We start from the raw sequence: 10,671 nt of genomic DNA on the forward strand, positions 1-10,671 counted from the left end.
AAAGTAAATATCTGCCATTTAACTTCCTTTGAGCACATGGCTGAAGCCATTTGAAGTGGAGTTGAGGCCTAAGAGTGATGGTAAGTTGACACTTTGTGTTTTCTTTAGTATATATATATATATATATATATATATATATATATATATATATATGTATATGTATTTATAGTATATATATATGTATTGTTGTTTGTGCAGGATGATTTGATTTGTACAGATTGCTTGTTGAGGATTTTAATCTTTATGTCCATGGTTATTGTTTTTGTATTTTATATAATTGAATATTGAATAATGAGGAACTTGTTTGTTGCACATGCAGTAATGTATTAGTGTTTGATGTTTTATATTTGAAACTGATGTCAATGTTGTTGTTCTAGAAACCACACCTTGATCCATACGTTGAGCCATTAATAAAGAAATTAATGGAACTTTCAGTGTCCCACAGTGATTATAACTTTCAGCAGAAACTTTATTACAACATCAGCAACTACCTCAACATGAAAATATAGAATTGAGCAGATAAATCTTAGAGAAAACCTGAATCTTGATTGGATGTTACAGGGACAGATGATCATGTGTGTGCTTATCTGGTGGAGAGAGGCTGAAGAAATGCTGCAATCAAAGGCTCTTAGTGAGTACACTACAGAAATTAATATTAAATCTTAAGTTGTAGTTTATGATTCTTGATGTCTGTTCATTTGCTGCAGAGCTTTTGTGATGGAGTAGGGCCTGCAAGGCAAGGTGACTGCAGGGAAAACCTGAAACCAAATAAAATCATTTTGTTACTTTTAATACAGAAATCAAATGACAATTGTACTGTTAAAATGACTGCTTTTAAATTATGTTTGTTCATTTTTACAGGATCTGAAATGTCCAGAGACTGGTGTGAGCACTGAGGGTAGGAGAGCCATGGATGAGAACCCTCCATCACTCCACCTTCCCTTATTGCCTCATTTGGCCCTGATGTTGCTGTGGCCTCTTCATCCTTCAGAGAGCCCAGAGCCAGCTTAGGGATACAAGGAAAAGGCCAAAAAGACCTGGAGGACATAATCAGAGAGATGGAGGAGAGGGAAGTGGAGAAAGAGCTGGAAGCAGCTGAGAGGGAGGTGAGACGAATGGAGAGAAATGGAGGAGAAGGAGGAACGAAGAGAGAACGAGAACGCGAAGCGAGAGAAAGAGAAGACCGATGGCATCAGGAAGCAAGTGAAAGAAAGGAAAGGAGAGAGAAGGAGACAAAGGAAAGGGAGGAAAGATGCCAGCACCTCCTTGAAATAACTGCAAAAAAAAAAAGTTAAATAAATTACGAAGACTAAAGCATCTTCTGACCATTTACGTATTTGGGTTTGTGTAAAGAACAAATATGTTTTAAAATAGAATTAAATTTATTATTAATATAAAATATTATTTATTATAGCTCTATATATAAGAGGCAGAGAAGAATGTCCGAGTGTCTTTGGAAGCTCGGTACACGATTTGGAGGGCTGTGGATTCTCACCTCGAGCAACCTCTTGCGAGGAGCGGCGAGGAAGGATATTTGCGTGGTGGCAGTACGCGAAAGGAAACAAAGACGTGTAGGTGGAAAAAGTTGCCATTGTGCACAGCTAGGTTGAAGATGTGTGGGCAGAGGACCTGTCTGCGCCAGCTGAGGATGTGCGTGCAAGGGAGCTGCGTGTGCAGAGAGAGAGGCTCGTGCCTGACACGGAAAGGGATGTGGACGGCTTTGAACATGGCTCGTCAAGCATCCGGCCTGCCTTAAGCAGAAGTTTTTACTACTGATTTGGCTCTGCCGATTGCCTGCATCCCAGTATCGGTTTACTGATGTCTTAGTGTGTGCCCTTGTGCATGTGTATGCCCGGTTTTCGTTTTGCAGAGGCTCTGGATCATTGACAGCAGTGACTCAGATTGCCCAGGGTCCTTGAAGAAGCACCTGCCAATGCCTTGACCGTCCTTCCAGGATAAAGTATTAAAGGTTGTTGGTAAATATGCTTTTTTTTTGCAAGTTTGCTGGGAGACACTAGTAACAAAGAAACTATATATTTCACTTTTAAGTAACATCATTCCTTCTTTTTATCATTTCAGAGAAGCCGAAAGAAAAGGGCGGGGTGAGAGCCGTGAGAGAATGACGTGAGGCCAGTGACGTGATTGCTAAGAAACGTGACACTATGCACTGCACCTGAGAGGTGCACTGCACTCACAGAGGAGCTCCAGAAGCAGTGTTACCAGATTGGAAATGTCCAATTATCATACCAGAAGCTCAAAATGATCATATTTGGAAGAAAATTATCGTACACGACTTTTTATTATAGGTAAATGAACTAAATTAACAACTAATGATTTTTACAGCAGAAAGAATCAATACTGAACTAACTTAAAGGGTTAGTTCACCCAAAAATGAAAATTCTGTCATTTATTACTCACCCTCATGCCGTTCCACACCCGTAAGACCTTCGTTAATCTTCAGAACACAAATTAAGATATTTTAGTTGAAATCCGATGGCTCAGTGAGGCCTCCATAGGGAGCAATGACATTTCCTCTCTCAAGATCCATTAATGGTACTAAAAACATATTTAAATCAGTTCATGTGAGTACAGTGGTTCAATATTAATATTATAAAGCAACGAGAATATTTTTGGTGCGCCAAAAAAACAAAAACACGACTTATATAGTGATAGCCGATTTCAAAACACTGCTTCAGGTAGAATCTGAGCATTATGAATCAGTGTGTCGAATCAGCAGCTGTTCGGAGCGCCAAAGTCACATGATTTCAGCAGTTAGGGAGGTTCGACACGTGATCTGAATCATGATTCGATACGCTGATTCATAATGCTCTGAAGCTTCCTGAAGCAGTGTTTTGAAATCGGCCATCACTAAATAAGTCGTTATTTTGGCGCACTAAAAATATCGTACATCGTACAGAGATCAAAATTATCATACAAATACGATAATTATCGTATGTCTGGCAACACTGTCCAGAAGCACAAAGGGAGTAGCGACAACATTGAAGGATGAGAGAGGACCAGGCCTGGACGGACTTTGTTTAATTATGTTTGTGTGTGTGGCAGTTTATGTGACACTTCACATAAATCTAGCATGGAGGTTACACCAATTATTNGTACTAAAAACATATTTAAATCAGTTCATGTGAGTACAGTGGTTCAATATTAATATTATAAAGCGACGAGAATATTTTGGAGCGCCAAAAAAACAAAATAATGACTTATTTAGTGATGGCCGATTTCAAACCACTGCTTCAGGAAGCTTTGGATCATAAATGAATCAGTGTATCGAATCTGCTGTTCGTAGCGCCAAAGTCACGTGATTTCAGCCGTTGGCAGTTTGACACATGATCCAAATCACAACAGAGCTGTTGAGAACATATCCACATCGCTATGATTAGATGCTTACTTTATGCTGCCACCGCTGTCATTTTTTGTTGTCTGTTTATTTTGTTATTGAGAGAAAAACGTGCAGTACTTATCACATTCTATCAAACACCTCTCAGGAGTACGGATGGCATTGGCAGATTCAGTGAGTTTCCCGAGTTTTGAATTATATAACATGGTCTATTTTTCAAACAGCTGACTCTTGTCAATCTGATGCTAAAGCCACGGGTATACTTCACTTTCCGCGCCTGGTCGTGTCCGCACATCCTTCAAAGTATACTAAATGGATGCGGATGCGTGCAGATGACCGAGTTCGACACATGCGCAATACAAATTTTTTCTATACTCTTTACCAGACTTGTTTCATCAATGGGACATTCGTTGGGCAGGATCGGAGAAGAAAAATAGTGCATCCACAATTGCAACATAGTTCAGAATATACACCAAGAGAACAGGAATCAAAAACGATGGAGAAGGCATGCCTCTTGAGTTTACTCGTCTTGTTTTTGAATCGCTCTTTACTCATTCTTCTTCGACTGCACATTGTGCTCAGTACTGTGCGTATTGTCACCTAGTGGACTCTTCTTTCCTGCTTGCGCTGTTGCACATGCACCGTCCGCATGGCCGCGAGCCCTCTGCATGATGAAAATTACGTCATGCGGACGGTGCACGAACGCGGATGGCTGAAGTATACCCGGGGCTTAACGCTATTGATGCACCTACTGCTTCTCCGGCTATGCGTCTGTTTACGTTCTGAGATGACGCTGACATCTAGCAGTTGGGTTTATAAGCACAATAGCACAATTTGACTTGCTGTGGAACAAATAATAGATTAATAAGACCAAAGATTGCCCGTTTTATGTACTCAAATTGAATTATGTCTCATGTTTAACCACTATAAGAGCCAGCGGTAAATCCCCGAAGCACTGCCCGAGATTAAGCTGTTCTCGGCGCTTACACAACCCCTGAATGGCTGCTGGTGCCCTGGAGCTCGCATCTCTCAAAAACATCTAAATTAATTGTAAAATAGCCGCTATTATTAAATATGAGTCACATATATAATATGTATATATATATATATATATATATATATATATATATATATATATATATATATATATATACATATGTATGGATTATGCAGGCCGTCAGCAGCTAGGAATTAAGTGTGGCACATATTCAAGCATTTAAAAAAGTCCTTTTATAGTTTATTTTATAAAAAACTGACAACTGACTACAGGTCGGCTCCATAGCAGATTTCAAGCAATTAAGAGCTTAGAGAGTTACATGTAAAGTACTAGACAGATTCTGCTAGTATTGGACATTTACAAGTAACTGTAAAATGTAAATTTTGTGTTGAGGAAAGCACATCTCATTTAATTGTTTTTTTTTTAAGTTGCCAGCCATCACCAGCATTTTTGATTATTATTACAAAACTTTAATGACCCCAGAAGATTTTGTTGTATGAATAGCTGAACATGCAATATGTCAAGAAAAATAACACAGATGATTGCGTTAGTTTGCATGTACTTGATCAAAGCTTTTATCGCTTCTTCCTGCTGCTGCTTCTTCTGTGTTTTGATCTGGAGGTTTTGTACTGATTCAGATAAGTAAAAGCACCCCTACCGTATACCAGGAAAATTCTGTCAATGGTGGGAAAGTTTTGTGTCATAAATTATTCTCAAAATGTGTCTTAAACCAAAATTAAGGGTGTACTCACACTTGTGAGCACTTTTGACCCTCAAAGTCTAGTTTGTTTGGCTAGTGTGATTGCTCCTCCGTACCATGCCCTGGCCCGCTTGAAGAGATTAGGCTCGGTACGGCTGTAGTGAGATCGCTAACCGTGCCGCAGTATGGAACAGCTTCTACTTTTGTGTGTGCTATGTCTGACATCATTACAATGACAAATATCTTCTATTACTAATAGAATAGTTCACTTTTCAGTTAAGTTAATTAATTCAAGTGTATTTAGGTTTATAACAGGTCTGGTGCTTGTCTTATTGGTGAACAGGAATAGTAGTCTGCAAATATCTCTATCAATGTCAGGTCTTCTCTAACAAGCTGATGATCTTCACCAGATGTGCAAAATACAGGAGACATACAAAATGTGCAGTGGTGGGTCCCTGTGGACCAGGTTTGAAAACCACTGGTGTATTGATTATAAGATCTATAGACGGGATGGGCAACTCTGGTTCTGTAGGGACACTATTCTGGAGAGTTTAGCTCCATCCTTGATCAAATACACCTGCAAAATTTAACCCAACCCCAATATTTAACCTTTATTCTTGAGGACTGCTTGAAAATTACAGGCACATGTATTTAAATAGAGATAAAACTGAACTATGCAGGTCCTCCAGGACCAAAGCTGCCCATCCCTGATCCATAGGGTATGGTATAGATCAGGGGTGTCCAACCCTGCTCCTGGAGAGTTACCGTCTTACAGACTTCAGTCCCAACCCTGCTCCAACACACCTGCTGTAATTATCAAGGAACCCTGAACATCCTGATTAGCTGGTTCAGGTGTGCTTGATTGGAATTGGACCTGAAATCTGCAGGATGGTAGCTCTCCAGGAGCAGGTTTGGACACCCCTGGTATAGATCATACATGTTGTTGGTTTTGATGCTTTAAATGTCTAAATTGTTTTGTCTATTTTTGTCCTAGACCTAACAGCACTGAGAGAGGCTAGCCATGAACTTAATGAAAGGGAAGAAGAGAAAGAACATAATGATAAACATGATTTCATGACTGGGGAAAGGTCGACGCTGGCTAAAAAGACTTCCTCACGAAACAGAGTTCAAAAGACAGGAACTAAAAGATATTTCACCTGCCAACAGTGTGGAAAGAGTTTTGATCAACTTAGAAACCTTCAAGTCCACATGAGAATTCACACTGGAGAGAAACCCTTTTCTTGTCGGCAATGTGGAAAGAGTTACATTCAAAAAGGAAACCTTAAAGTCCACATGAGAATTCACACTGGAGAAAAGCCTTACACCTGCCAACAGTGTGGAAAGAGTTTCAATCAAAAAGGAAACCTTAATGTCCACATGAGAATTCACACTGTAGAGACCCCATTCGCCTGCGTACAGTGTGGACAGAGTTTCAGTGAAAAAGGGAGACTTGAAATCCACTTGAGAATTCACAAAGGAGAAAAGCCTTACACCTGTCAAGAGTGTGGAAAGAGTTTCACACAAAAAAGAAACCTTAAAGTCCACATGATATCTCACACTGGAGAGAGCCCATTCACCTGCCAACAGTGTGGAAAGAGTTTCAGTGACAAAAGAAAACTTGAAATCCACACAAGATCTCACACTGGAGAAAAGCCTTACACCTGCCAACAATGTGGAAAGAGTTTCAGTGAGAAAGGAAACCTTACAGCACACATGAGAATTCACACTGGAGAAAAGCGTCATACCTGTCAAGAGTGTGGAAAGAGTTTCAGACAAAAAGAAAAACTTGAAATCCACATGAGAATTCACACTGGAGAAAAGCCTTACATCTGTCAAGAGTGTGGAAAAAGTTTCAGTCATAAAGGAAACCTTGTAGTCCACATGAGAATTCACACTGGAGAAAGCCCATTCGCCTGCCAACAGTGTGGAAAGAGTTTCAGTCAAAAATATAAACTTAAAACCCACATGAGAATTCACACTGGAGAAAAGCTTTACACCTGCCAGCAATGTGGGCAGAGTTTCAGTCAAAAAGGAGGCCTTAAGCACCACATGAGAACTCACACTGGAGAAAAGCCTTACACCTGCACTCTGTGCGGGAATGGCTTTACACGGGAGCAAATCCTTAGGGAACACATGAATATTCACACTGGAGAGAAGCCTTTTACATGTGATCAGTGTGGAAAGAGTTTCGCACATAAATTGTCACTTTATTTTCACATGAGAATTCACACTGGAGAGAAGCCGTACAAATGTGATCAGTGTGGAAAGAGTTTCAGTCAAATAGGAAACCTTAAAGACCACATGAGAACTCACACTGGAGAAAAGCCTTACACCTGCACTCTGTGTGGGAATGGCTTTACACGGGAACAAATCCTTAGGGAACACATGAATATTCACACTGGAGAGAAGCCTTTTACATGTGATCAGTGTGGAAAGAGTTTCACATATAAATTGTCACTTTATTTTCACATGAGAATTCACACTGGAGAGAAGCCATACAAATGTGATCAGTGTGGAAAGAGTTTCACACGAAAATCGTCACTTCATTGTCACATGAAAATTCACACTGGAGAGAAGCCATTCATGTGTGATCAGTGTGGAAAGAGTTTCAGATTCATGGGTAACCTTAGGGACCACATGAGGATTCACTCGAAAGAGAGCTGTTTTAGAAGTCGTCACTCTGGAAAGAGCAGAGGTGTAAAGAGTACCTGAAAACCATACTTGAATAAAAGTACAGATACCTTATCTGCCTCATCTCCTAAATCAAACACCTGCGATTCACAACTAACTGCTAATACACTTGCATTCATGTAAAGTAGCCTTGTTGGCAAGTTTGGGTGAGTAAAGGAAAACATACGAGATATAGTACCTACAATGCCTTCTTTATAGCAGAAACTGCTGCAGAAAGTTAGGTGCCATGCAAAATGTAATGTAATTATTGGAGTAAAACATACATTTACTTGTTCATAAATGTAGTCAAGTAAAGAGTAAAAGTTGCTAATATCCTGATACAAAGTAGCCAAAAAGATACTTAAGTACAGTAACTAATAGCATTTACTCAAACACTTTACACCACTGGGAAATAGTTCCACAGACAGTTTCCGTAACTGGCAGATTTAAAGAAAATTACCGCAGTTTTGGCAAAGCTTATGTTTAAATGTTTTTCCACTTGTGTGAGCAACATAATATATAGGTCAAAAGTATTAGTTCATACAGGGTTCCCACGGGTCATGGAATTTTTAAATTTCTATTCCGCACATTCAAAGTCAGGAAATGTTATAATTTTTTGTCCAAGTCATGGAATATCAGGGATTTTTGTTTGTTGCTTTAAATTTTAGTTTCCATTTATCAAAATGTATTCTATACCTTATTTTTTGTTTTTTGTCACGTTGTTTCACTCGTTTTGTATTGTAGTGGTTAGGCTATTTTTCAGCGCCATTTTATATCCTTGAGCTCGTCAACTGGCAATCACTTAATCCAGGGGTCTCCAAACTCGGTCCTGGAGGGCCACTGTCCTGCAGAGTTTAGCTCCAACTTGCCTCAACACACCTGCCCAACAAAGCAAATGGGCATTCATTTAAGATTTTAGGACAATGATGCTGTTGTTACACACTACATCACTTCTGGATTCGTGGGCCACACAGTATTAAAACTGATGTCAATAGATGTCACAGACAAAAACAATCTCATTCATGCAACTAAAGTTCATGTGGGGTTCTCTGCAGACAAAATGCTGAAGGAACTGGTGTCATCACAGAAGATCAGTGAGAAGAGTGTTATAGTTCAGGATGGATTGCAGAAAGTGCTTACTGACACTTGCAGGGAAATTACAAGAAAAATCTCCACTTGTGTGCAACATGGATTGCCTAGATCCAGGGAGGATGGCAAGCAATAAAGATTCATCATGCATCAACAAGTTGAAAAACATCCTCAAACTGCTCAGTGAGACCAAACAAGTGCAATGATATTCTCAAACAGTACAGGAAGTTCATCAATAAGACTGCTGAAGAGAAGGGCAGATTTCACTGACTTCAATCCCATCACAGGTCAGGTAGATACCCTATTCTATAATAAGTCAAGAGAAAAGGTGTACGAAACACTGTGAAATGTTGTGGCACTCCTCCTAATTTTAAGTGTTAGAAACTTTTCTGCAACCTCTTCGATGGGTTCGAAGGGAGCCATAGAAAGGCCCTGAAGCACAGTGGCCAAATCCCATGCTGGAACTCTCATGCGTACTGCAGGTCTCATCCTCAAAGTGCCACGAAGGAAACGAGTAATTAGAGGGTGTCTCCCCAAAGAAACCCCACTTAAAGGAGCGTGGTAAGCAGCTAAGGCCGCCACGTACACCTTCAGTGTGGAGGGGGATAACCCTGCAGAAAATCTCTCCTGTAGGAAGTCCAGCACCACACTAACCGGGCAGTTAACTGGATCCCACTGATGATTTTCACACCAGGAAGTGAATAATCTCCACTTCAAGGCGTAGAGTTTCCTCGTGGATGGAGCTCTGGACTGGAGTATGGTCTCAACAACCTCAGTTGAGAGACCGGAATCTATGAGACGTGCCCCCTCAGAGGCCACGCCCACAAAGAGAACCGTCTAGGAGAGAGACCAGGTCCGAAAACCATATCCGAGTCGGCCAGAACGGGGCTACTAATAATAGACGGGCCCCGTTCCGGCGAACTCTGTCCAGAACCCCTGGGAGCAGAGCGATCGGGGGAAATGCGTACAGCGGTAGCCTCGGCCACGGCTGTACCATAGCGTCCTGCCCGAGAGGTGCTGGGTGAGTTATGGAGAACCACAGTGGACAGTGAGTCGTCCCTCGAGACGCAAACAGATCCACCCTGGCTTCGCTGTAGTTCTCCCAAAGAGTCTTCACCACATCCGGATGAAGTCTCCATTCCCCGGGCCTCGGCCCCTGCCTCGACAGGATGTCTGCTCCCACATTTTGGTACCCAGGATGTAAACTGCTCTGAGGGATAACATGAAGATGATTATCTGTCTGGCATAGCCGCTCGCTCTAACGTTAACTTAGATAAATGTTCACTATTATATTCAAGGGCAAATTCCAAACGGCATTTTTGAGCCCTTGAAGGGCACTTTGAGAAAAGGACGCCATTAGTGTTTCGAACGAAAATGAACAACTGAATCCATTTACTAAGGGCCTATTAGTGAAGGGTACATGCAGTAGTCACTGAGAGGAAGTAATCTTATCATTTATGGTCATGTGACCCAGCGAATACTAGTGATTATTTTTTAAACTTGGATGACGGGAGAGTTGGGGTGTGACAGTATGGGATTTTTTTCAGACTGGTTGTATTTTTGAAAGCTTCTGACAACAACAGGGCTGGCACAGTGTTTGACCAGTTTGTTCAAGCCACAGCTAGGTATGGGGTTCCATCTCGAGTTAGATGTGACCATGGAGGAGAAAACAATACAGTTTGTTTGTTTATTAATATCTATCGTGGATCTGAGAGAGTAAGTGCCATCCGTGGTAGAAGTGTGCACAACCAAAGAATCGAGAGACTTTGGGGAGATCTTTGGTGGGGCATGACTAATGTGTACCACCAGCTTTTCTCCTTTCTCATTGACTGTACCAACGAGCTACACATGTGAGATCCA

At 41.0% G+C, this 10,671-nt stretch overlaps 1 protein-coding gene across 1 annotated transcript; it reads left to right on the forward strand.

The window, feature by feature from the left end:
* The first annotated feature begins 4,574 nt into the window (after window positions 1–4,574).
* Window positions 4,575–10,004, forward strand: LOC125244792 (gastrula zinc finger protein XlCGF57.1-like). The gene has a single exon (XM_048155047.1). It carries the CDS (start codon window positions 6,127–6,129, stop codon window positions 7,762–7,764), a length of 1,638 nt encoding a protein of 545 aa, XP_048011004.1. The 5' UTR covers window positions 4,575–6,126; the 3' UTR covers window positions 7,765–10,004.
* The last annotated feature ends 667 nt before the right edge of the window (window positions 10,005–10,671 follow it).

The sequence above is a fragment of the Megalobrama amblycephala genome, linkage group LG14 (genome assembly GCF_018812025.1).
Source record: "Megalobrama amblycephala isolate DHTTF-2021 linkage group LG14, ASM1881202v1, whole genome shotgun sequence".
Taxonomy (NCBI): domain Eukaryota; kingdom Metazoa; phylum Chordata; class Actinopteri; order Cypriniformes; family Xenocyprididae; genus Megalobrama; species Megalobrama amblycephala.

Coding starts and splice junctions, on each gene's coding strand:
- LOC125244792 (XM_048155047.1), top strand. CDS start 6,127: ATGACTGGGGAAAGGTCGACGCTGGCTAAAAAGACTTCCTCACGAAAC.